This window comes from Myotis yumanensis, unplaced genomic scaffold (genome assembly GCF_028538775.1).
Source record: "Myotis yumanensis isolate MYYU_CA2020_CCGP unplaced genomic scaffold, mMyoYum1.0.hap1 SCAF_2, whole genome shotgun sequence".
In the NCBI taxonomy this organism is placed as follows: Eukaryota; Metazoa; Chordata; class Mammalia; order Chiroptera; family Vespertilionidae; genus Myotis; species Myotis yumanensis.
This window is the reverse complement of record NW_027223753.1, coordinates 208130232-208156184: the sequence shown is the minus strand read 5'-3', so window position 1 is coordinate 208156184 and position 25953 is coordinate 208130232. Positions and strand designations below refer to the sequence as shown.

General features: G+C 57.2%; 1 protein-coding gene across 2 annotated transcripts in view; it reads left to right on the top strand.

The window, feature by feature from the left end:
- Positions 1-25953, top strand: part of COL18A1 (collagen type XVIII alpha 1 chain) — an 83615-nt gene that overhangs the window by 43631 nt on the left and 14031 nt on the right. For both annotated transcript variants that reach the window (XM_070407060.1, XM_070407059.1), the window contains 19 exons: positions 2552-3096; positions 8507-8593; positions 9560-9619; positions 11622-11751; positions 15846-15907; positions 16268-16387; positions 16761-16787; positions 18300-18362; positions 18451-18537; positions 18932-18985; positions 19123-19281; positions 20140-20202; positions 21172-21198; positions 22209-22340; positions 22926-22988; positions 23971-23997; positions 24907-24942; positions 25435-25506; positions 25859-25894. In XM_070407060.1, coding sequence (XP_070263161.1) covers positions 2552-3096; positions 8507-8593; positions 9560-9619; positions 11622-11751; positions 15846-15907; positions 16268-16387; positions 16761-16787; positions 18300-18362; positions 18451-18537; positions 18932-18985; positions 19123-19281; positions 20140-20202; positions 21172-21198; positions 22209-22340; positions 22926-22988; positions 23971-23997; positions 24907-24942; positions 25435-25506; positions 25859-25894 — 1850 coding nt within the window. The remainder of the gene's footprint in view (positions 1-2551; positions 3097-8506; positions 8594-9559; positions 9620-11621; positions 11752-15845; positions 15908-16267; positions 16388-16760; positions 16788-18299; positions 18363-18450; positions 18538-18931; positions 18986-19122; positions 19282-20139; positions 20203-21171; positions 21199-22208; positions 22341-22925; positions 22989-23970; positions 23998-24906; positions 24943-25434; positions 25507-25858; positions 25895-25953) is intronic.

Below are 25953 nucleotides of genomic sequence, written 5' to 3'. Positions count from 1 at the left end.
TTATCTATGAGCATGGAATATATCTACATTTCTTTAGTTCTGTGATTTCTTCAGAGTTTTGTAGTTTTCCTCATGTAGATCTTGTACATATTTTGTTTGATTTATATCTAAGTATTTAATTTTGGTATTCTGTAAATAGTATTCTGTTTTTAATTTCAAATTCCACTTGTTCTTTGCTGGTATGTAGAAAACAGATTGACTTTTGTGTATTAATCCCGTATCCCATAACCTTGCTATGATCACTTACCGTATTAGCTCCAGGAGGTGTGTGTGTGTGGGGGGGGGGGGGGGGTGTTTGTTTGTTAATTCTTTTGAATTTTCTACATAGATGATTATGTCATCTACAAACAGACAGTATTACTTCTTTCTTCCCAATTTGTGCATTCTATTTCCTTTTCTTATTTCATTAGCTAGGACTTCCAGTATGATGTTGAAAAGAAGTAGAGGGACATTCCTGCCTTGTACCTGATCCTAGTGGGAGAGGTCCAAGTTTCTCACCATTAAGTATGGTGTTAGCTGTAGGTTTTCTGTAGATATTCTTTATCAGTGGAGGAAATCGTGCTTCCCTGTGCCTGCCCCACTTCCCGTCTGCATGAGGGTCTTACCCTCAGGGAGGGTGAGATCAGTGGGAGCCCTGGCTGGCTGGCAGCGCTGCCACATGGCGGGCGGTCAGGGCCATGCAGAGCCACACCGCTGACCCTGGGGGCCAACCCTGGCAGGTACCCACAGTGCATGCCCCCCTGCGGTGGCCCTTTCTCCTGTTTTTATTTATTTCTTCCTCAGGGACTCTTATAAGACAACTTGCCTTAGGAAGTTGGGGTCAGCATTTCTTCCCTGTGCCTCCCCAGAAAGTCCCAGGTCAGCCTGGCCCTGCTGGTGGGCCAGACCCAGGTGCCCATCACACACAGCAGTCACATAGATGCACACTCACACACACACTCACACTTGCACTCACTGTCACACTCACGCATGGTGGCTCCACGCAGCCTTCCTCGGGACCCCCACACATCACTGCTGCCTCCCAGAAGCATCTCTCTCCTGTGTGACTCACACTTTGGAGGTGGACCCCACCCCGACTGTAGGTGGGGGTCTTGAGAGGAAAGGCTTTGGGTCAGGGCTCTTGGCCAACTTTGGCCACAGAGTCAGGCTCCGCCAGGCAAAGTGGATATGCGGGGAAGTCATGCATGCACCGGTCTCTCCTTGAGCTGGTGCCTGCCCTCCTGTGTCCGGCAGTGACCACACGCTGCGTGGGGACGCAGCCTGGCCCTCTGCCCCAACGCTCAGCACTCCTGGCTCCTAGGGCATGGGAGCCTGAGACTAGTGGCCCCCACATGCTCCGTATTGCATGCGAGGGCTTGGGCAGGTCCAGGCACACGGCCAGGTCAGGCCCGGCTCCGGCCCAGGGTCAGCATCATGGACAGCAGGGCCTCTGGTCCCTCCTGATGGACAAGAAATGAGGGGAGAGAACCTAGCACCCTGGCTGTGTCCCCGCCTGGGCTCCTGCCACCGAGGGGCCTCCAAGTGCTGGGGGATGTCAGTCAGAACTCGTGCTCTGTGACGCCGATGGCCCAGGAGGAGGACACACAAGTGGTTCTGAGGGTGGGCTCCTGAGGGGCGTGAATGAAAGGGACGCATGAGCCTCCGGGTGTTTAGAAGGCAGGTGGGGCCGGTGGGACCGCGCTAGCTTGAGCATCTGTGGGTTGAGAAAGCAGACCTCCCGCCAGTGGTCCCCCCTCACGAGGCTGCTCTCCAGGTCACCCCAGTGTGGACACACCAGGAGGGGGGAGAGCCCCTGCACTTGGAACCTTCAGCTGGAACCCCCACCTCCTGGAAACACTGTGAGCACCCTTGGTCCGTGCTGACTTGGTTCCCAGAAGCCCCATGCAACAGCCTCAGCCGAGCTGTCACATCCAAGCCCCAGCTAACCTGGGGGACTGGGTGTGAGTTGCTGTATTGAGTGTCAGCACAGACGTGGAAACCACAGGACCGATCCGGCTAAGCCAAGTCCTCCAGGAGGCTCAGCCCCTCTCACGTTCTGCTCTTCAGGAGTGTTTCCGGGCTGGTTCTGATGAGGGCGAAGCTGCAGAGGACAGCCCGGTGCACAGCTTTCTTTTCCCTATTGCCCGTGCCCTGCTCCTGTGGATCCCCGCGGGGGGTCCGAGCGTGGGGAGGATGAGTGATGGCGGTGAGAACATGTTCTAAGCATGGAATGAGGACGGGGTGCGGGGCAAGGTTGCAGGTGGGCTCAGAACCCCCGACCCCTTCACAGCAGGCTCCTTGCCCCTCCTCCTGCCATGCTGGTTTGGGATGGTCCCTGCTGCATCCTGCCCGCCCTCCCCCCACCCCACAGCCTGCAAGCTTGTTGAGGGGATGGTTTAGTGGTTTATGGCCAACATGTTCTGGCCCAACATGTGTCTGGATAAGATGGGGTGTCCGTCCACCTCCCCGGCCAACAGAGCCCAGAGGAGCAGAGCAGGTGCCAGGAGCGTGACTCGGTTTCCCCTTTGTGTTCTACACACAGCCTCACAAGGTGTCTTTTTCCTCTTCACAGAGAGAGTGGTCACAGAGGTGGGGCTCCTCCAGCTGCTCGGGGAGCCCCCGCCCCAGCAGGTCACCCAGATTGACGACCCCGACGTGGGACCAGCCTACGTCTTTGGTCCGGATGCCAACAGTGGCCAGGTGGCCCGGTACCACTTCCCCAGCCCGTTCTTCCGTGACTTCTCCCTGTTCTTCCACGTGCAGCCGGCCACCGAGGCCGCGGGGGTGCTGTTCGCCATCACGGATGCAGCCCAGGCAGTGGTCTCCGTGGGCGTGAAGCTGTCGGCCGTGAGTGACGGCCAACAGTACATCCAGCTCCTGTACACCGAGCCGGGCGCGGCCCGGACACGCACGGCGGCCAGCTTTGCCCTGCCCGCCTTCACCGGCCAGTGGACGCGCTTTGCCCTCAGTGTGGACGATGACACCGTGACGCTCTTTGTGGACTGCGAGAAGATCCAGGGGGCGTCCTTGGCGCGGTCCCCACGCGCCCTGGAGCTGGAGCCCGGCTCCGGCTTCTTTGTGGCTCAGGCCGGAGAAGCGGACCCCGACAAGTTCCAGGTAACTGTGCCTGCTGCTTGAGGACTGGACCAGCCCTGGGGGAGTGGCCATCGGTCCCTACCTGGCTTCAGGCCCCAGGGTCTGCCTGGCCCCATTGTGTCTTATTCCCTGGTGCTCTGGCCCCTTGGGGTCTCTCTGAGGCCCCCTTGGGACCATCTTTCTAACTGCCACCATCTGCACGAGGCAAGCGAAGGGCCCCGTGGTCCATAATTAAGAATTTTAAGATGGCAACAGCAGAGGGTAGAAGCAGGCCTGGGCCCTTCTGGGGATAAGCTGTACCCCATGAACACGGCACACCCGCTGGGCTGGGCCAGGGCTTCATGCCCGGTGCCAGCATCAATTGTGCTGTTGTTATTATTTTACCAAATTGCTCAGCGGCCACTCAGAGTGGTGTGGGCAGGTCTTCCCCAGCAGTGCTGTCTCCACTGTGTCCCCAGGAGGTCCCCACTCCCTGGCCTTCATCTGGGGGGAGGCCAACCCCAGAACTTGGGTGGGTTCTTTGTCCTGGGCCCTCGGCCCCTACACATGAAACCTTTAGCTGGACTCCGGCCTCCTGGAAACACGGCGTGGGCACCCTCGGTTCGAGCTGACTCAATGCTAACATTACAGCCGGTCCGCAGCTGGCCCGCCCCGCACAGGGGTCCCTGTGTAGGCTGACGGGCGACGTGCTTCAGAGGACAGAAAGTTAATTATTACCCAGACAAAAGCTGCTTGATGAAAGTTGTTCTGAGTCCTGGTGATTCGGCTTCTGAGAGCTGGCCTTTCCCCTTTGGCAGAAACTTTCACCCGTGGGGTCTGGGGGCCAGCAGGACCTTGATACCAAACTGGGCCTCTTTGTGTTTTCATTTTGATCCTCAAACATGATTAACTGGAAGGCATCACAGAGAGACGTCTCACCCAGGGAGGGGCCGTGTTCGCTGGCAGTCTGCTGTGTGACCACCCGGGCATTTCTAGACGGGAAAGTATGCCATTGTTCCATCCGTCTTTGCGGGTTTCACAGAAAACTGACCGTGGGGCTGCCCAGGCCTCAGGGTGGCCACACCCCTCCTGCAGGGAGGAGACCACAGGCTTCCCCCCAGGCCTGGCCAGGGCCACACGTCATCTGTGCAAAAAACGTGACTGGCAGTTGGATGCATCAGAAGCTGCATCTGGGGGTTTTAATGGGCGTTTCTTGCTGTGAGTGAAGACAGACTTCGATTTTATTTTCACGTGTCTATTGGCTATTTGTATTTCTTCTCTTGTGACTGGCCTGCTTATGTTCTTTGCATTTCTGTTTTGATGGGTTCATGCCATTTCCTGTTGGTTTTTGCAAACTCTTTACATATGAAAGAAACCTACCCTTTGTTTTGTGTGCTGTAGATATTACTTCCCAGTTTGTTTTTTGCCTTTTTAAAATATATATATATATATTTTTTATTGATCTCAGAGAGGAAAGGAGCAGCAGAGAGAGATAGAAACATCAATGATGAGAGAGAATCATTGTTCGGCTGCCTCCTGCACACCCCCTACTGGGGATCGAGCCCGCAACCTGGGCATGTGCCCTTGACGGAAATCAAACCCGGGACCCTTCAGTCCGCAGGCCAACGCTCTATCCACTGAGCCAAACCAGCTAGGACTGTCACTTGCCTTTTTACCTTGCATTTTTTAAACACCATTGGGATATTTAAAGTGCTTGTGTGGTTTAGTCTGGCCCGGGGAAGATTCCTAAGACATTGTACCCTAGCCAGGTCTCTGAGGTTAGAAAGACAGAAAGGGGGAGTTTAAGGCTGATGTTTGGCTCTGTGCTGTGGCCCCGATTCCTGTCCACTGTGTCACACTCACTGCAGGCGAGGTCTGACTCCTGTGTCTGCGCAGACCAGAAGTTTGAGGAGTGTTCTGTGAGGGTTTCTGGCCCGATTCCAGCTAGGTGAGGGGAGCAGCCTGTTGTCTGACGAGACTGATTAGTACAAGGTGTTTCCGACGTTTGCCTTGAGATTCTTAGGAAAGAATCACTCAAGTTGAGTGATTTATATCATTTGGCAGAAACGAAAGCTCAGGGGTGTCCTCCCGACGGGTCCTGGAACCTTTATTCTTTTCTCCTGTCAGAAAATTCTGGAACCTCATTGGTCTTTCAGGTTTATTCTTGTCAGATTTGGTTATAAACATCCCTTGGAAGCGGTTTGTTCCACGCAGTCATTACAGTGTTTTGCTTGCTACGTCCGACTCTGGTTCAGTGTCTATGTATCTACCTCCCCCCTTTTTACCCGTGCAGATGCCATTGTTCCATATGTCTTTGCCGGTCCTTTCCCTGTTTGCTTCTTTGTGAAGCCACCTTCCTCTTAGTGGGGGGTTTCCTTTATGGTTCTGTCTCGGCCTCAGGGTCTGTTGTCAGACGAACTGCCCTCGAATCCCTGGGACCCTTGTCCGCAGCCTCCAGGCAGGCGGGGCCGGGCCTGACCTGTTCCTGGCACATCCCGCGGTCACTCCGTGTGTTCAGTGAGAAGTGCGGACATTGTTACCGTTGCTCACCTGCGGCTTTGTTGGCTGGATTACATACACCAGCGCTTGGTCCACGGAAGCCAAGGGCTTGCCCACCGGCCACCTGGGCTTGGGCCACCGGGGCAGGCTCGACGCCGAGGACGGCGGGGAGCAACAGGGAGAGTGTGAGCGTCTCCAACCCCCAGAGTCCTCCCCCACCATGGCCACACTCCTGACCGAGGGGGTGCTGGGGCCCCCCAGGTCATGCTGACCAAACGCTTGGAACCCTGTCACTCATGGGAAGTAGGGTTTTGATCATCACACGCATCTTTAAGACATGTAGCCCGTGGTGTAGCAGTGGCAGGACATAGTTTAAATGGTCTTTATTAATGAAATCTCTGGATTTCCTAACGTGGTTCTAAGTCTGTTCAATATTTGCAGTGGGTCTTGTGGCTTTTGCATCAGTGATGTCTTCCCCAGCTAACTCCGTCCTCGGGAAGTTGCCAGCCCCAGCGGCGGCTGGGATCTGAGCTTTCCTGCCCTCGTCATTCAGGCCTTTGTGGGCCTGGTCTCTCGGAGGCTCTGAGCCTCGCAGGCAATGTCAGTGAGTGGATGGTCATGGGGGACATACAGCACCCTGACCCCCTACCTGCCAGAAGCGCCCCTGCCCAACCCTCACACACAAAGTGCCACCAAGGGGCATTCCAGGATTTTAACATCTGGCCCTGCGGCCGTCTCTTTGAGCTCTCAACCTGGGTGACTGTCACCTGGGGTTCTCCTGCCCCTCCCTCAACGGGGCTCTTGGGCCAACAGTTTGCATCTCAGATGTGATGCTGCTGCTGACCCCAGAGGCTGACCCTTGCAATTTTAAGTCCAGACTGGCCTACACTCCCTTTGGGTGATGGCACCCTTAGAGCTTGGGTGGTGGTGGACACTGGGGTGTGTGCCTCCCCCACACCCGTGCCCATATGCGTGCACATGCACACTCATAAAACCATGCACATATCCCCATAACACACATGCCTGTAACGTACACACACACACACACACACACACACACAGGTACACTGTCCCACAGGCCGCATCGTCAGTAGTGGAGGTGGTTGGGAGAACATGGAGTCAAGCAGAACTGGCCCCCAGAGAGGCTAACCAGCCTGGGGAGAGAGTCCAGGGGTACTTCCTGGAGGAGGCAGCCTGAGCGGAGCCTCGAAAGATGAGTGGAGCTCCCGGTGCGGGCTCAGCTGGGTGTTTGGTGGTTGATGGTCACATGTCCCTTGTCTGTGCAGAATAGGAAGGTCTTGAGCTCAAGGGCCAGCTGATAAAGGGAGTCCGAAGGGCATTTGGAGGAATAAACAGAATGACCAAGGCCGGAGTCTGCACATGGCCCTCGGACAGGTCCAGCCCACCACCCGTTTTCATACAGCCTGTAAGCTAGCCAGCCTTCCCGTGCTTAAATGGTTAGGGGGAAAAGAACGTTTTGTGACACGTGCAAGTCTTATGAAGTAAAACAGTTGGTGTCCCTACAGTTTGGTTGGACAGCACGCCCCGTCTTTTACATACTGTCCTGGTCGATTTCCTGGTACAACACAGTCCTTGTGACAAAGGCCTGGACATACTGACCAACTGGCCCTTTCCAGAGAATGTCCGCTGACCTCTGACCTAGACTTTCTGTGAAGGGTGTTAAAATGTGCTTCTTAGAGCTGAGCAGCTGCCTTCTGTTCTGCTCTGTGCCCGCCGCGTGGCCCGTGCGCTGATAAGCCTCTGGGCGGTTTCCCAGGACAGGGACCCGGGAACAGGAGGACACGTGGAAAGCAAGGAACATGCTGCTTTATGGTCTCTATTTAGGAACAATTGCACTGAAGTCAATCCCAGTGGATCAAGATGTTAAGTCGAACACAGAAAATGCTAGAGAAAGCACTGAGAACACTCCTAATTTCCAGGTGGGGAAGCCTTCTAGGAAGTGGCATCGAAGACAGAACTCACAGTGCACAGCAGAGCCTGCTTGTGCTGTGTCCCAGGGACATGGCATGGCACAGGCACAGGATCCGCCTGGGTTTGCAGGAGCCCCGTGGGCGCTGGGAGGCCCCTGGGCCCCAGCTTCACCTACTTGGCTCCAAGAGTCGGCTGAGATCCAGACACTGCACTTGGTGCCACCCTTTGCTCCTCTACCCTTTGGAGATCAGAGAAGGCCCCAGTGCAGCCAGGGTTGAGTCCTCATCATCTCTGCTGTCCCCAACTGGCTTCCTGCCTCATGCCTAGGGCTCCCTTTTGAGTAGGTGCCCCATGTCCTCTCCACAGGGTGGACCCTCTGTACTCACAGTTCAGGACATTGCCCCACCTGTGTCTGCTGCCCTCCCGGCCTCCCCCCACCCAGTGCCATCTGCCTCATATCCCTCAGGGGCACCACTTTCAGTGACACACCTCATCTTTTTCTTACCTGGGCACGATCGCCTCTAAGATCCACACTCAGCCTTAAGATGGCAGGGCCCTGTTCACCGCCGTGTCCTGGCGCTCTGGTGCCCGGTGCAGGGCTGAGAGCATGTGATGGAGCCTGTGTGGGAAGGAGGGATGGAGAAGGTAAGTGAGTGAATGAATGAGTGAGTGAACGGGTGAAATTGACCTGACCGAGGGGCCCATGTGCACAGAGAACCAAGAGCTCACTCTAGTCGCTATGGGCTGTTTTGTCCTCTGCTTCTCACTTATTTTATGAAAAGGTGACGTTGCAAAGAGAGTTAAGACCTGGATTCCGACCAGTTAATCCAACTCTGTTTCCTGCTGCGCCTGAGGTTTGCCCAGGAGCAGCACTGGCCTGACCCAAGGCACGGCCCCTCTCATGCTGGTTTATGTCTCCTGAAATTTTGACCTCATGATGCCAGGCTCTGTGTCAGGGTCTCTCTGTGCCCCCCCGCCTGCCTCGGGACTGCCCGTGACCTCTCTCTCCCTCTGCGTGTAGGGGATGATCGCGGAGCTGAGGGTGCGCAGTGACCCCCAGGTGAGCCCCATGCACTGCCTGGAGGACGATGACGACGATGATGACGGGGTGAGTCTCCCTCCTCCGCCCCCACCCTCACCCGGTGGGAGGAGAGGCCCGGCCAACAGGGGCCGACCTTCGCCCCAGGAACCCCAAAGTGATGGGACGAGAAAGGTCTCTGAAAGATGCCATTTCAGGTACCAGGAACCTGGTACATTTTCAGTTGCCCTATAGCCCCACCTCCCCTGGAACTCTCCACTCAAAACGCATGCAAAGTGAATGCTGGGTGGACACTGGCCCCAGGACAGCCTGGAGGTGATAGTTGATAGCACTGCAAACGTGTGTCAGTGTGAGTGTGAGTGCACACAGGCAGGTGGGACCTGAGGAGGCACGTCCACCTGTTCCTGGGTGTGGACAGATAGGAGGAAGGCCGTGTCCTGGGGGAGGCTCCAGGCCACAAACCTGCCCCTGTGGACACAGCTGTGAAGAGAGTGAGGTCGTCCAGTCCTGTCCCCTCAGCTGCCTTCTGTTCTGCTCTGTGTCCACCGTGTGCCCTGTGCGCTGATAAGCCTCTGGGCTGTTTCCCAGGACAGTGACCCGGGAACAGGATGACACGTGGGAAGAGAGGAACATGCTTCTTTATGGTTCTCTGTGTGTCTGGCCCGGAGCCAAATTGGTTTCCAAGGGCCATTCTAATGGGTCTGACCGGGCATGCCTCACTGATGACGGGCTGACACCTCGGAGGGCCAGCTCCCTCCTGGTGACCACAACAACCACCTCTCCCACCCCGCTACCCTGTCTCCCCTCTCCCTCCCGCCCCCCGTCTCCCCTCACCCTCCCACCCCACTACCCTGTCTCCCCTCTCCCTCCCGTCCCCCGTCTCCCCTCTCCCTCCCGCGCCCCCGTCTCCCCTCTCCCTCCCGCCCCGGGCCTGGGATGGGTCTGGGACAGGCAGGACCTGCCTGGTTTGCTCTCCAGGCCCTGCTGGGGCCGGGGCTTTAGTCACCAGCTTCTTCCTGTTCTGTGAACCCTCAGGCGTCAGGGGACTTCGGAAGTGGGCTGGCAGAGAACCCGGAGCTTCTCAAGAAGGAAGAGGTGAGTGCCCCCATCCCAGCCTGGGCCGTGCTCCCTCTTTTTTTTTTTTTTTAAATATATTTTTATTAACTTTAGAGAGGAAGAGAGAGATAGAAACATCAGTGATGAGAGGGAATCATTGATTGGCTGCCTCCTGCACGTTGGACCGAGCCCACAACCCAGGCATGTGCACTTGACCAGAATTGAACCTGGGACCCCCGGTCCGCAGGCCGACACTCTATCCACTGAGCCACACCGGCCAGGGGCCATGCTCCCGTTCAGTAGAAAATCCGTTTTTCTAATTCTACACGCTCCTCGAGTCCCTCAGGTGACCCTGACATCCTCACTGGGCCTCCCATTGGCTGGTAGGGCCCCAAGGGACTAGCGAGTGAGTCAGAGAAGGGGAAGCCATGCAGGGCAGCACGAGGCCAGCTCAGTGAGTTTCTCAGCTCACACTGCTGATACGACGCAGGAGGGAGTGTGTCTCAGGGACGTGAAAGGGGCTGGGCCCTCCGCTCCCATCATCTGTGTTACGCTGTCTGCGCCAGGGCTCGGGCATCCAGGGCATAACAGGAGGCGTGCTGAGCTGCCCTGGGATGGACGGTCAGCACCCTCCCCCAGGCAGGGCTTGGGACCCCTGGGCTTGCCAGGGTGGAGGTGGGGCAGGTGGCTCGCCCACCTGCATGGTGGGCTCCTGGACACGGGTCAGTGCGTAGTGGCCCAAAACAGCCCCCCACCAAGGGCCAGGCTGCCTGTGTGTCCCTCCACTGCTAAGCCTCACAGACACGGCTGGATTTGAGATCGTGCACTTTTGCCCACCAGGCTCCTATCTCCACCTGGGTGCCTGGGCCACACACCAGCCACTGGGGATGCAGTGACCCCACAAAACCATGGTGTGTGAGCTGTGCTGGGACCACAGCGTGAAATGCCACAGCTTGGTGGCCCCTCTTCACACATTGTGGACCAGTAGTTTTATTGCTAGCTTTATCCAGTGGCCAGATAAGTTTCTATTGAACAAGTACAAAAAACGTTTTACATAAATATTAAAGGCATGTTCTTACAAGCTAATATCTTTTTAAAGTATGATACTTTGTAAAACACTGTAATATGAAGCGAGAATTCTCGTGATCCGTCCACTTAATAGCCTGGAGCAGCCGTCGCCAACCTTTCGGACCTCACGGACCACCAGTGGTCCGTGGACCACCTGTTGGTGACCGTTGGCCTGGAGGGTCAAAGACCAAAAATGGGGTCCCTATTAAGACAGGTTGATTTTGAGCCTGCAGCCTGTCCCTGGCTATGCCCACTAGCAGGCCACTGATGAGCGAGGCTGCTGACCATCAGAGGGACTGGGCAGAAGCCTCTATGGGGTGGGCAGGCCTGGTCCAGGTGGAGGTCCCAGCCACGGGGAAGGCCTGGTGTCCCAGCCCTGGCTGCTGCTTGCCTGCCTGACAGGGGGGCTGGGGAAGGAGCCCTCAGACAAGACTCCCAGGGTGACCGTCACCCACACACGGCGTCCCCAGGGAGTTCATGCCAAATGGGGGTGGCCGGCTGCAGGAAGTGTCTTGCCTGCGTGTTTGAACATCCACTTGCACCCACGTCCTCGACTCCATGGTGCCTCTGGGAACAGGGAAGACCGGTTTTCAGAGCAGAGAGCCTTATGCCCTCCGGGGGGGTGGGTGGCAGTCACCCAGCCATGGAGTGCCAGGTGGGGCCCTCGCCAGGACACGCCACAGCCACACAGCGTGTGCAGTGAACCACCGGATCCCTCCCGAGGGCATCGGTGACAGTGCTGACCACGGCCCTTCTCTGTGGGGCCCACGGGAAGGAGCTGGGCTCTGGAGTGTCCCCGAGTTGCCGCCCGGAGCCTGGGGAGTGGGTGCTGGTCCCTCCCTCGCATGGGGAAGTTGGTGGGCCTGGGGAGTTCAGCAGCATAACCTAAACCTGACATATGCCAGCACACACATTCACAGGACGTCCAAGTTTGCTGACTAACGGAGCCGTCTTCCCACTCTCACCTTGCCAGGGAGCACCCCTAAAACCCAGCCCCCCCGAGGTTCCCCCGGTCACTTCTCCTCCCTTGGCTGAAGGCAGCCACTCAGAAGATTCCAGAACAGAAGAAATCGAGGAACAAACCACTGTGTCTATATTGGGAGGTAAAGCTCTTGTGGGTGTGTGCGTGTTACTAGTGTGCGTGTTAGTGGTATGTGAGCGTGTTAGTGGTATATGTGCGTGTTAGTGGTATACGTGTGTGTTAGTGCTGTGCATGTTCGTGGTGTGTGTGTTCGTGGTATATGTGCGTGTTAGTGCTGTGTGCACGTGTGTGTGGCGGGTGAGGCTCTCCCGTCCATCGCAGACAGAAGCCCCAGCCTGGGGAGTGGCCAACACCTGCCCTGCCCCCTCACCTTGGCACATTCGGGGTCCCCTGTGGGAATAAGCTGCCCCAGGAGAAACCGGGCAGAGTGGCTGCTGGGACACGTCCTTCTCTTCCTCAGGGTGTGTTTCTCATGTCTGTTTCTGGGGTATTTGTGGGACTGTCTGGAGTGTGCTACCGGAGTGCCATGCCACTGCTCAGCCCGAGGGCCAGGGGGTCGCTAGGGGACATGAGAGCCTCTGTGAGATGGGTCCACCCTGGGATCAGCACGGGGGGTCGGGGACGTACCCTGGCGGCCTGGGAGGTGCGCTGGCCGAGGGAGTGCACAAGCACAGGCCTGTGGAGCGGGGCAGCGTGCCCGGAATGCATGGGAAACGGAGTGTGTCAGAGTCCACTGCGGCATCACAACAAACTGCCGCAGATCCAGCCGCGCCGTCTTGCTTCACGGCTCTGCAGGTGGGAGTCCGGCTCGGAGCCCGGGGCTGAGAGCGGGTGGGCAGGCTGCTCCCCTGCAGGAGGCCCGGGGGAGGTCAGGAGAGTCCAGGTGCTTTGCTGCTCTCAGCCAGGGACCATTCTCGGGGTCCAGGGGTCGCCCACATGCCTCAGCGCCTCCTCGGGACCCCGTCCGCCTCACCTCTCCTGCCTGCCTCTTCTGTTTTGGGACCTTGGGTAATGATTGGGTCATACCCCAAATTTCCAGAATAAACTCCCTGTGCTCAAGTCCGCTCATTAGTCACCTGCCAATCACATCTTCACGACGGTGCCTAGATGCATGTCAGGCTGAATAACCAGGGAACGGGAATCTCAAGGGGACATCTGTGCAGTCTGTCTGCACATTTATGGCGAGGTTCTAGAGCAGTGGTTCTCAACCTTCCTAATGCCGTGACCCTTTAATATAGTTCCTCATGTTGTGGTGACCCCCGATTTCATTGTTACAAATTGAACATAATTAACGCATAGTGATTAATCACAAAAACAATATGTAATTATATATGTGTTTTTCCGATGGTCTTAGGCGACCCCTGTGAGAGGGTCGTTCGACCCCCAAAGGGGTCGCGACCCACAGGTTGAGAACCGCTGTTTTAGAGGATTATATAGACCTTTTTCATTTAGAATAAAAGCATTGATTGCGTTTTAAGTTAATAAAATAATACGTGGTCAGTGCAGCCAGATTAGAAACAGAAAAGAAAACGGATGAGTGAGAACCGTCCAGCGGTCCCCCAAGATCGTCCCTCCGAGGCTGAGGACGTGCTGCCTGTGGCATCTGTCGGGCACGTGCTTCCCAAGGCGCAGGCAGGATGGCAAGGTGGGCGAAACGCCTGGCCCCCCAAGAGTTTTGAGTGAGGGGCGCACGCCCCCCTGGGCCATGGGGCAGCCCAGCCCTGCCTCACTGTCCTGTGTGTCCAGGGACCGTCTGGGCATAAAGTATGGATCTCGGTTCTTTTATTTTTTTTGCTTATAATGTTCAGTTTTTCTAGCTCCATTTATCAAAAAGCGTATCCTCCTCCCCCGCCCCGAGCTGCCGTGGGGCCTTTGCTGAGCGCCAGCTGCCGTCTGTGTGGGCCTGTCTCTAGACTCCCCTGTGTCCGTGGGTCTGCCTGTCTGTCCTGACGGTGGGACACACTGCCAGTGTGGATGCGGCCTTGTGTGGAGGCCCGGGATCAGGTCCTTATTGTTTATCGTTTCCCAGATCCGCCCGTCCCTGACACACCTGCTCTGCTGTTCTCTGTCCTGTGCCCTTTCTTACGAACTTTAGAATAGGTTTGTCGGTGTGTGTTTTTAAGAACAGCCGGCTGGGGTTTGGGTTGGAATGCCGTTGAGTCCATAAATCAGTATTGGGGGAGGGGCTGGGACAGCTCACGAATACTGAGTCTAAAGAAAGAAAAAGAACACGGAGTTTCCTGACCCAGAAACAGTTCCTCTCCCTGTACGGAGGTCCCTTTCCTCTTCTCTTAGTGATGCTTTTTCCATTTTAAATGTTTGCATAGGCGGGGCTTTTAAATCTGCCTTAAATCACACTAATTCCTGGAATGCGTCCTGGGCGGTGTCCACCCCACGCCATCAGGGGAAGGGGCTGGGCTGCCCTCCTGAGGCTGACGTGTGACTCAGTGGGTCCAGGGGAAGGGGCGTCAGGGCTGCTTGGGCGGCATCCACCTGAGCAGAGCAGAGGGTGGGGTGGTGGGAGATGCCCACACATGGATGCAGCTTCGGGTTCTGCTGGAAACAGGACAGGAGTCGCCCAGAGCTCTGCCCGCGGGTGATGCTGTGCAGCCCTGGCAGTGAGCGCTCCCTCGGGAGTCGTCGGGCCCAGGTGGGATGAAGGGCCTCAAATCCGTCCGGTCCCCCAGCTCTGCTGCTAGGCTGTCCCCGGAGCCGGTCAAACCCCAGGAGGGTCAGACACTCCTCTGAACTTCCCTCTGAAGACGGCGCCTCTGCAGGTCACCGAGTGCCTGGGACATTTCAACCCAGCACGAGCCCCGTGTTTGCTAATGGACTCTGTGATGCTGGAATGATCGGGTGAAAGGTTTTGGGGAACATTCTCAAAATTCACCCACAAATTACGTGTCAAGCACAGAGGGTAAGGCGCCCACCCTGCAGCTAGCGAGAAAATTGACAAATGGGAGAAGCAAGGAGCAGGGGCGATGGGGAATGGACACACACGCACACACACACGCACTCGCACGGCGCTGGCCTGGGCCGCTCCTCTCTGCGGGGTGGTGCATGCACAGCTCTGGGACATGCGCCGCTCAGGCAGGGCTGATTGCGCCAGAGCTGGCCTCTGGGCAGGATCCTTGGTGGGGCCTGGTTTCCCCACTGTCACCATTTCCCCAAAAGAAGTCACACAGGACACCACTGGGCCATGGGGAAGCCTGAATCCGGCCGCGTTAGGTCACTGTATGTGACAGTGCTGTTTCCCAAGTGAGACCATCAGGTTGTTCGAGAACGTACTCGATCTTGGGAGACGGTGGCATTCAGGGGGGAGGGTCGTGATTATGCAGGGGATTCTAGGGGCTCGGCGAGAGGAGTGGAGTGTGTGTGTGTGTGTGTGTGTGTGTGTGTTAACAGTGAGTGTGAGAGAAGTGGAGTGTGTGTGTGTGTGTGTGTGTGTGTGTGAGAGAGAGAGAGAGAGAGAGATAGTGAGTGTGAGAGAAGTGGAGTGTGTGTGTGTGTGTGTGTGTGTGAGCGAGAACAGTGAGTGTGAGAGAAGTGGAGTGTGTGTTTGTGTGTGTGTGTGAGAGAGAGAGAGAGAGAGAGAGAGAGAGATAACAGTGAGTGTGAGAGAAGTGGAGTGTGTGTGTGTGTGTGTGAGAGAGAGAGAGAGAGAGAGAGAACAGTGAGTGTGAGAGAAGTGGAGTGTGTGTGTGTGTGTGTGTGTGTGTGTGAGAGAGAGAGAGAGAGAACAGTGAGTGTGAGAGAAGTGGAGTGTGTGTGTGTGTGTGTGTGAGAGAGAGAGAGAGAGAGAGAGAGAACAGTGAGTGTGAGAGAAGTGGAGTGTGTGTGTGTGTGTGTGTGTGTGTGAGAGAGAGAGAGAGAGAGAGAACAGTGAGTGTGAGAGAAGTGGAGTGTGTGTGTGTGACAGTGAGTGTGGGAGAGAAGTGGAGTGTGTGTGTGTGTGTGAGAGAGAGAGAGAGAGAACAGTGAGTGTGAGAGAAGTGGAGTGTGTGTGTGTGACAGTGAGTGTGGGAGAGAAGTGGTGTGTGTGTGTGAATGTGTGTATAACAGTGAATGTGAGAGAGAAGTGGAGTATCGTGTGAGTGTGAGGGAGAGAGAACTGGAGTGTGTGCTTAGGGGCGACGGGCGGCCCTGGAGGGGAGCGTGAGCTGAGGGCAGAGGCTGGGCCATGTTCAGGGCCTGACCTCTGTCCCCCACCCCCAGCTCAGACCCTTCCTGGCTCAAATACAGTCATCACCTGGGACAGCAGCCATGTCCTGGAAGAGGTGAGGCCACAACCCTGGCCCAGACCCATGGGGGCCCCACAGTAGTCGGTCCCTCTGGTCCCCTCACTGGTGACCCGACTGAGTTCTGAACCCATACCCTTTCTCTGTGTCCCTACGCCTGGCACCAGGTGGGCACGGCTGGTGGGCTCTGGCCAGAGCATGAGGAGCATGTGGGCAGGGAGAGGGGACAACTGGGCAGGCCCCTGTGGTGCCACCAGCCCGAACCCTGTGCATGTCCACGCTTGTTTGTGTCCACCCTGTGTCCCTGTGTGGTACTGACCCAGCCCAGGACCCAGGAGTGGTGGGGTGGGCAGGTAAGCGTGTGTGTGGCCCTCCAGCTTTGCCCTCTCCTCCTCCCAGGGTCTCGCAGGCCCCGTGGTGCAGAGCCCCCATGCACGGGCTGTCCCTGGGCCGCAGGGGCCCCCCGGACCCGCGGGGCCACCAGGGAAGGATGGCGCCCCTGGAAGGGATGGTGAGCCAGTGAGTACACATTTCTCCTCGGTCCCGCTGGGGTGGGGTTCAGGCGGAAAGGGGAGAGGGTGCGGCTGATCGGGCAGAGCAGTGGGCCCTGGGGACCCTGGAGACCCCAGGATGGTAGGCACTGTGTGGGCCGCTCCCCTCCCTGCGGGAGAGCGGGAGGGTGTCTGGGAGGCTGCGGGCAGAGCCAGCTGAGGCCAGCCCACCGCGGACGAAGGTGGTCAGACACTGGGTGGAGGGTGCTTCCCTCCCACACAGACCGCTCTCCCACGGGAGCCAGGTCTGTGGAGGCGTGTGGAGGGGTCCGATTCCACGCCGGATGGGGTGGGGCCCAAGCCGTGAGTCCATCACTAACCACTTCTCTCGCATGTTCCAGGGCGACCCTGGGGAAGACGGAAGACCCGTAAGTGTGCTTTTCTCTCCGAGCCGCCGTTAATCTGACATTTGTGTAAGGCCCTCAGCACTTTTCACCCTGTGACACTCCTCAGGCTCAACACAGTGAAGAGGTTTCAAAATGAAGCCATTTAGAAAATGCAACCTAACTTCGTTAAGAAAAAATAAGTTAAAAAAACACACAAGTATAACTCTTGGTAGAAAAGTATAAAGTTACTAGAGGCCCGATGCACGAAATTCATACAAGGGGCTTGGCTCTCGCAGTCCCGGCTTCGTTCTGAAGGTCGTCCAGAAGGACGTCTGGTCTAATTAGCATATTACACTTTTTAAAAAATATATTTTATTGATTTTTTTTACAGAGAGGAATAGAGAGTCAGAAACATCAACGAGAGAGAAACATCGACCAGCTGCCTCCTGCAGACCTACCGGGGATGTGCCCGCAACCAAGGTACAGGCCCTTGACCAGAATCGAACCCGGGACCCTTCAGTCCACAGGCCGATGCTCTATCCACTGAGCCAAACCGGTTTGGCAGCATATTACACTTTTGTTAGTATAGATGCCCTGGCTGGTTTGGCTCAGTGGATAGAGCATCAGCCTCCAGACTGAAGGGTCCAGGTTTCGATTCTGCTCAAGGGCACATACCTTGGTTGCAGGCTCGATCCCTGGCCCTGGTTGGGGCATGTGCAGAGGGCAACCAATCAATGTGTCTCTTTCACATTAATGTTTCTCTCTCTCTGTCTCTCCCCCTTCCTCCCACTCTCTCTAAAAATCAATGGAGAGATAGTCTCCAGTGAGGATTAAAAAAATAATAAAGTTATGTGTATGTATTGAAATGTTTAGGCTGATTACCAGGGATAAAAAAGGGGGCGGGGGGAAGGTATAGTTTCCAAATCCTTAGAGGGAAACAGTGCATAACAGAAATGAAAGGCTACCCGCGGTCGGAGGCAGCACACACGGAGCAGGAGACGGTTATTTGCAAGTGTTAGTTAGACTCATTAGCTGCCATCTCAATCCATGTAGAGTTTTTATCTTAAAATTCTTCGTTTGGATTTTTAAAAATCAACAAATACTCGTCCCAAAAAACACAATGAAATGACACAAGAGAGTGACAAATAAAGATTTGGGAAGCAACAGACCAACAGATGGCAGCAGGCAGGAGGGAGTGGCACATGACCCACCTCGACGGGAAAGGTAGTACACACATGGCACGAACCCGCGCAAGGGGCAGAGCGCCCGCGCTCCGGTGAGGATGGCCAGGATGCTGCAGGCAGCGCTGACAAGTTCTCCCAGGTGCTCTCTGTAAGGCGGGGTCACGTGCAGAGCCTCGGGAATCCCCAGGGTCAGGAGTGCCCACCTGCGGTCCCAGCTCAGGCTCAGCTCTGCTCCTCCTCGGTGCTGGGTGCTGGGTGCTCTGAGTGGGAGCAGACATCCAGGGCTCAGCCACAAGCTGCACGTCTGTGGCTCAGACGTGATGGGGCAGAGAGGCCTTCTCCCTGCCTAAGCTGCCTTCCTGTCTTCCAGGGTGACATAGGCCCGCAGGGCTTCCCGGGAACCCCAGGAGACGTGGGCCCCAAGGGTGAGAAGGTGAGTCCAGCCTGGCCGGGGCTGTGGGTGGATCCCGATCCATAGCAGGGCTGTGCTCCCTGGTGTGACCGGGCATCTTCTCTTCCAGGGGGATCCTGGAGTTGGGCCAAGAGGACCCCCAGGACCCCAAGGACCTCCGGGGCCACCAGGACCCTCCTTCCGACACGACAAGCTGGTGAGTCCTGCACGGGCCTCTTCTACCACGGGGTCCGCCCGCTGTCCCAGAGGAGGGACCCTCTCATCCCCACGTGGCCTCAGACCTGGAGCCAGCCTTCCTGGGGGTATCTGGGTCCAGGGGAGTCAGGTGTCTGGGCCTATGGTGCCCAGGGAGTCGGGCAGGAGCCCTCCGGTTCGTTCTGGGCCTCAGAGGGGCCTCCTTCACGCTTCTTTCACTCAGTGGAGAGGGTGGGGTGTTCACTCTGCTTCCGTCTTTCCCTGGTGGTGAGATGGGAAGTGCCTAGGGGACAGCATAGTGCAGGGGGTGGGGGATGGGCTCCCCCGAATGCAGACAGGGCTGGGCCGGGGCACAGGTCAGGGCTCTGGGTGACGGTGTCTGTGCTTTCCCTCAGACCTTCATCGACATGGAGGGGTCCGGGTTCAGCGGTGACCCCGAGAGCCTTCGGGTGAGTGTCCCTCGGCCGGGGTGTCTCCGTGACAAGGAGACCGGAGGGGAGGGGGGTCAGGGTGGGGCGATGGGGGGCAGGGGTGCTGTCCTTTGGCGGGTGCTGTGTGCATGACTGTTCTGTTTTTCTGTGTCCAGGGCCCGAGAGGTTTCCCTGGCCCCCCTGGGCCCCCCGGCGTCCCAGGCCTTCCCGGAGAGCCAGGCCGATTCGGGGTGAACAGCTCCGTCATCCCAGGACCTGCAGGCCTTCCCGGTGTGCCTGGGCGGGATGGACAGCCTGGGATCCCCGGCCCCCCAGTAAGACCTGCCTCCCCTCAGCTGCCCTTGTCCCTATCAGGGTCGGCTGGGAATGTGGGGGAACACTAAGTGTGGGGGCCTCTTCCTGTCTGGGCAGAAGCTACCCTCACCACCTCTACTCCTCTGTCCTCAGGAGGGAGGGCTCCCCACTCTTGGTCGGGAGGAACCTGATGGTTCAGGCCCTGACCTGCTGGGTGACCGCATGCAATGCCAGTCACCTCTCTGTCCCTCAGTGGGCAGCCGACCTCACAGAGGTCGTCTCCAGGGGTGATTCTCATGGGGTCAGGGTGGGCCCACTGCCTGAGGACCAGGGGCTGTGAGGGGCCCACGTTGGCCAACTCACCATTCACAGGGGTCTCAGAGCCCGGCTACTCCCCTGCTCCTGGCACTGGGAACAAACACAGGGGCCTGGCGATGCCCACAGATGTCACTATTGCAATCAGGTCACAGAAACCAGGTGCGGGGAGCCTGGTTTCCACTTGATAGCGTGCTCTGGGTACGTAATTCACCAGGTGTGGAGTCATCCGATTGACACCACGCCCTCCCACTTCAGTGAGAATCCGCCCCAACATCGTGGGTGAGGCAGCCCCCTCACCAGGGGTCCAGAGGTCCCTCAATTTGACCAGCAATTCAAACCCCTCTCCAAAAAAACACACAAAAAAAACAAAGAAATTTAAAATCTGGGTGGAGCAGCATGAGCTTCCTGACCTGTGTTACTGTGGGGTTACTGCGAGCCATGGGGTTTGCGTGTGTCCTTGATCCTCAGGAAATCTGTGGACACCCAGATCATCTGCTGACCCACCTCTTTCTCAGCTGCTGAATTCCCTCTGGCCCCACACTCTGCTTTCTCTCCTTCAGGGACCTCCAGGAACCCCAGGAAAAGACGGGCGGCCAGGAGAGGCCGGCCAGAAAGGCAGCCTTGTAAGTCACTTCTCCAGGTGTCCAGGGTGGATGTGTCCTGCAGCCAGAGGGTGACCAAACCCTGCATGTGGGGTTTGGCCCTGGTGATTTCATGAGGAGAAATGCCATCAGGGTGGCAACACCCAAGGTTGTGGGTGGCTTTACTCCAACAGGCAGCCACCATCACCACCGTCGTCACGGTGCGACAACGGGGGCCTCAGGCTCCTCGAGTCTGCTCAGAGCCGTGGCTGGCTGGGGCTCGTGTGAAAATTCAGGGCCTAGTTACCACTGTTCCTCTGGACTGATGATTTTTGGACTGATGTTTTTGAATATTAACACTTCATTTGATTTGGACGTTTTATTTCAAGTTTCAATTGTGGCTGCATCGGTAATGGAGAAATTTTCAAGGCTACACAAACCTCTAATTGGGGTTGTGGTTTCCTTCTGGTTTTCTGCGAATGAGGGCGGGACTGGGGGTGTGCCAACTGCAGCCATTGGAAGACGCTTCCATGTGGCACCATCTGTGAGCACACGGCTACTTTGGGCTCAGCCGAGGGGGTGAATTTTAAGAGAACCCCTCTGCTCAGAGCTCCTCACTTTGGCCACCTGAGCTAGAAGGGCTCTCCTGGGCATTTGCTACCTGGCACACAGTTGTGGGACGACTCTCGGCAGCGCTTCAGTACTGGCCCCCACGGCCGAGCCTCTCCTGGGGCCTCTGTCCCCACCTGGAACAGGCAGTGGTGGGAACAGCCAGAGAGGTACACCAGGCCAAGAGGGGCGCTTGGAGTGTTAGATGCACGTCTTGTGGGAGCAGCAGCGAGGCATCGCAGCTCCCAGGTCCAGAAGAGAGGGAAATCGCAAAGGAATAAGTCTACAGGAATGGGGACATAGTGGCCTGTGGGCCGGGATAAAGGGATGAGACCCTGCGTGCTTTCCTCTTGCTGGCTGCTCACTGGCCCGTTTGTATAGTAATTATTCTCTTTCCTGCAGGGCAAAGTGGGCACCCCAGGACCTAAGGTAAGATAGACTTCCAGGTCGGGAGTGGCCACTGGGTGGACGTAGGCCCCGCTCCCCACGAGGGCACAGGAGTGGGCAGGCAGGCTCAGGGGCCAGGCAGCTGTCCTTGGTGCTGATCACGGGCTCTGTCCATCCTGCTGTGGTCAGGACTGCCTGGGCCAGAGAAAGGTGCTCTCCTGCCATTAGGCAGGGCATGCTGCCAGCATAGGGCAGTGGTCACACGTGCGCCCTTGTTGTGTATTAATGGGCTTGGAGTGTCCTTCACAGCCCTTCCCAAAACTGGTCATCTCCATTTACAGATGAGGGAACTGAGCTCAGGGGTCAGGTGGCCACAAGGGGGCGGCACTGGTCCAGCTTTGGACTCAGCACGAGGGCCTCCCTGTCTTGGGTCCCAGTGTTCTTCTCTCTTGCACTGGGCTCCTGCCTGACCCTTGGGATCCTCCAGCTCTGAGCAGTAGGTCTGTGTCTGAGACTGGAACCCCACATTGTACTTGCGTCCTGGCTCTTGCTCCTCCCTTAGGCTGTGCCTCATGTCCCATCCCACCCCTCCCCACGCACCCCAACTTCTGCAGTGGTAATGGGGTACCAGGCCTTCCAGACTCACTCCAAGCCCCCCTGCCTCCTCTCCAGGCCCTTCCAGCAGCACCCTTCCCCCTCACCTGCCACAGCACCCCCTGGCTCTTCATCTCCATCGCCACCAGCCCCAGCTGTGCAGCATGCTCTGTGCATGGTGCACCCCAAACCATGAGCGACTCACGTCTCGCTCCCCTGGAATGAACATCTCAGTTATTTCATTTTTAAGTGGATGAAATCCTCTTGTAAATTCAGAAGAGAGGTGCAGCAGGGTTTGCTTGCTTCATGGAACATTATTTATCTCTGTGGCTTTGCAGATTTGTAAAAAGCTTTGTAAGGAAAAGTAGGTGTGTTGGGGACATAGTGGCTGCCTCAGGGTTCAGCCGACACCCACCCTGATGGCCCAGAGTGATGACATTCTCTCCCCACCTGTGCAGGGAAGCAAGGGAGACCCCGGCCCCATGGGTGCTCCTGGAGAGAACGGCTTGGCAGGAGCCCCCGGACCAGCAGGACCACCAGGACCCCCAGGGCCCCCCGGGCCTCCAGGACCAGGACTTCCCGCGGGGTTTGTGAGTACCAGCTGCTCCTGGCCCCAGAAAGCCTTGGTCTGTGCCCCACAGCTTCTCCCAGCATCCCACACTGACTGCCTGTAGTGGAATCCCCATGTGTGAGCTGTGAGCGGCTGGGCGGGCTCAGCAGAATGGGCTGGCTGGCACAGTGAGTGTGGGTGTGTCTCCTGAGTCCCACCACTGCCTGGACAGTGCCTCATGGTGGAGCCATGGCCACTGGGAGGGAACAGGCTGAAATGGTCTCTGCTCGGGGACCATGTCCCACGAGTGATGCTGAAGGGCTGCTCCAAGGAGACAAAAGCAGAAACTGAGCACCATCACTCAGCCAGGTCCCTGGCACACATGTGGAGCAAGAATGAGTGACCTAAACCTACGAGGCTCTGTGAACAGGCCCCCATCCAGCTGGTCCCCGCCCCCAGCCAGACCCTTCTTACTCGAGGACGAGGATGGCTGCTGCCAGGAAACCGGGCCCTTGGTGTCCGCCCGCTCAGCCATGGCCGATCTCCGCCTCGGGCCAGTGGCCGGCCTCAGAGAGGGTCTCTTTCTTTAAGAAGAGACACAGACCTGAGTCACTGTGTTTTCCAGGATGACATGGAAGGCTCCGGGGGACCCTTCTGGTTGACGGCCCGAGGCGCTGATGGGCTGCAGGTACTGCCTATGAACAGGTTTGGTCAGATCTGGGGTGCAGGGGCACCTGGGGCAGGGGCGTCCCTGGGACAGACCTGAGTGGGGACCAAGAGCAGCACTGCAGAGCCAGTGAGACCAACTGAGTCTGGGGCACCGTCCACCCTGGAGGTTCGTTCACCCTGGAGGTTCTCCCACGTGAGAACATGCCCTGGTGGTCGAGATGAATGAATGTGGGGTGGAATGAGCCCTGAAAGATGCTCCTTCCTGCTAAGTCTCAGTCACTGAATTCTCTGGCTTGGCGCCTCGGCCGTCTCAGCTAGAGGGAGCAGCCGGACAGACACTACGTCCATAGTCAGCTAGGACAGCTGTACCATCTGCTCAGCGCCTTGCCTTCTATGTATTAGAACATCTCAGTTCTTGTCAGTAGCAATTCGCCCTGGCTCAGGTGAGGTGTGAGCCAGGAGGTGAGAATCGTTGCTGTGACACAGAGGTGGGGAGGATCCCGTGGGCAGAGGCAGCGAGGTCAGGGGGCGCAGGTCCCCCCTTTGAGGGTTCCAGGCCCAAGCACACAGCTAGCTCCAAGGCCCCTTGACCTCTAGAGGGGTCTGTGGGACTGTTTCAGACCTCCGAGGTGAGGTGGTGGAGACCCTCAGTGGTCACAGTGCTTATTTTTAAGTCACATGCACTTATTCTTAGTTAAATAAAATGCAAGTTTATTGGTGTTGGGGTGGTCTGAGCTGATGTTCCTGGGGAGTTGGCACGGGTCCTGGCACGCCCACTGCAACTAGCTGGTGTCATGTCTGTGGGCCCTAGAGGGTGTCGAGGACAAACCACCCCTTGGTGGGATTTTAAGGGTAGGGCGCTGGCTCCTCTTGACAAACTTGATTTTTTTTTCTGTTTTGTTGGGACTGGGCAGCTCTGGGAAGGGCTTGTTTCCTTGTGGGAGGGAGAAGCTCCTAGGAGACCCAGGCTCTGAGGGCCTCTTCTCTCTCTGCCCCCACAGGGACCTCCCGGCAAGCCTGGGGCCAAGGTAAGCATGGGATTAGTGAGCGATGCTCCCGCCACACTCCGCCCAGCCAGGAGTTACTACTTCTCGCCCCAGGTCATCGTGGGAAATGTGGGGACAATAGTCACTCACTCCAACCCAGCGCCTACATGTTGGGGTGTGGTGGGGGGTCTGGTCCATCTTTCTAAAGCCGTGTGACCTGAGATCTCTGGCCTCACACATCTGAAGTGTGTGCTGACTTGGGGAGAAAAAGGGCCTTCGGGGGGAACTCCTACAGCCTCCAGGACAACAGATGGTGCCCGGAGACGCTGGGGGCTTCTCTTGTCCTTCCCCCCCACCTTGTCTTGTCTCCTCCTGCTTTCTCTCTGCTCTCCAACCTATCCCTGAAGGACAGCTGCCCCTCTGAGGTGGTTGCCCCCCTCCCCATGGGTGATGAGGGCTAGAGGAGCCCCAGGAGGGGTTGCCCCTTGGGGTGCTCTGTGCTCTTGCTCACTCCCCGAAGGCCTCTAAGGTGTGCGGGGCCCACCGTGGGGTCAGCCCCTGCTATTCCACCTCTTACTTCCAGAATGTTTTGCTCTGATTTACAAAACTTTGGGACATTTCAAAAGTTGAGTTTTTAGAAGTATGTACCTATTAGATTAAGTTGTAAAAAATGAAGCCATCTCATAGAATGACATGATGGCCTGGCCTCCAGAAGAGCCTCCAGCTGTGTGCCTTAAGCATGTGGCCAGCCCTCAGCCCTGCCGGCCGCAAAGTCCCTGCACAGGGTGCTCAGTGTCCCCTGGACACTCAGCTCTGAGCTGGGCGAGGGGACAGTGTGAGAAGCTACCTGAATAACTAACCCTTTCTTACCTTTCTCTGGGTGCGGGTGGATGTCACCATGGGGTTGGGCCTGCCCAACACTGCACTCACAGACCCCTTCATCCACTTTAGGGGGATCCTGGAATAGCTGGCCCACCAGGGACCAAGGTAAGAACCTTCCCTCGGGTCCTGGAAATCAGCAATCCTCATTAGCCCTGGTCTGGGGGCAGGAAAGGGTCCTTGGCCTGCGCCCATTGGCTCCTTTGGCCTCATCGGCCCAGTCCCCTTGCAGCCTCAGTAAGAGGCTCCCCTCCAGGCCCAGCCCAGCATCATATCATTCTCCCACTCTCCCCTGGTTCATCCGGTGCTGTCTCGGCCCTGACTTCATTCCTGAGAACTTAAGACCTACTTGTCTTAAAGGCGCTCACCTCCACCTCACCCCCTCTCCCCTAGACTTTCCTGTTGCTTACTGGCTCTGCTGCAGAAATCATGGGAACCACACGTGTCCTCTGACCCTCCTCCAACCCCTGGCCCCCAGCCCTCTCCTGCCTGCTCGACCCCTAAGTGTTTCTAGGAGGCTGAGCCCCGGCCTGTCACCTCCCCCGCACCGGCTCACTGGGCCGTGTCTGACTCATGGTCCGCTCCTCGTGTCCTTTGCAGGGAGAAGTCGGTGCAGACGGACCCCCCGGGTTTCCTGGCCTTCCCGGCAAAGAGGGTGTAGCTGGAGCCCAGGTAGGTGACCACCCAGGACTGCCAGGGGGGTGATACCCCGAAAGTGAGAGCTGGCACTCGGTGTGTCTCTCAGGCCGTCCCCCAACTTAGTTCTCTGTATGCCAAGGGGCCTGGAGACTCCACTCCCTGGGATGAGTCGGGAGTCCAGGCTGCCTGAGAGAGCTTCCTGTGGTTGCCTGGCTCATCTACCACCCTGCTCCCACCCTCCCATACCCCCCCTTCCCCGCCGGTCAGTGAAAGAACTCTCCATACTTCATTTCAAAGCGGGTCCCAGCTGTCCGGGGTGTCCTGGGGTCGGGGAGGGTGGCTTGTGCTCTGTTTATGATGAAATGTTTCCTTCCTGTCTCTGCAGGGACCAAAAGGAGAAAAAGGGACCCAGGGAGAGAAAGTGAGTGGGGGGTGGGGGGTTGGGTGCACAGATGGGGTGGTGGGTGCATGTGGGAGGCT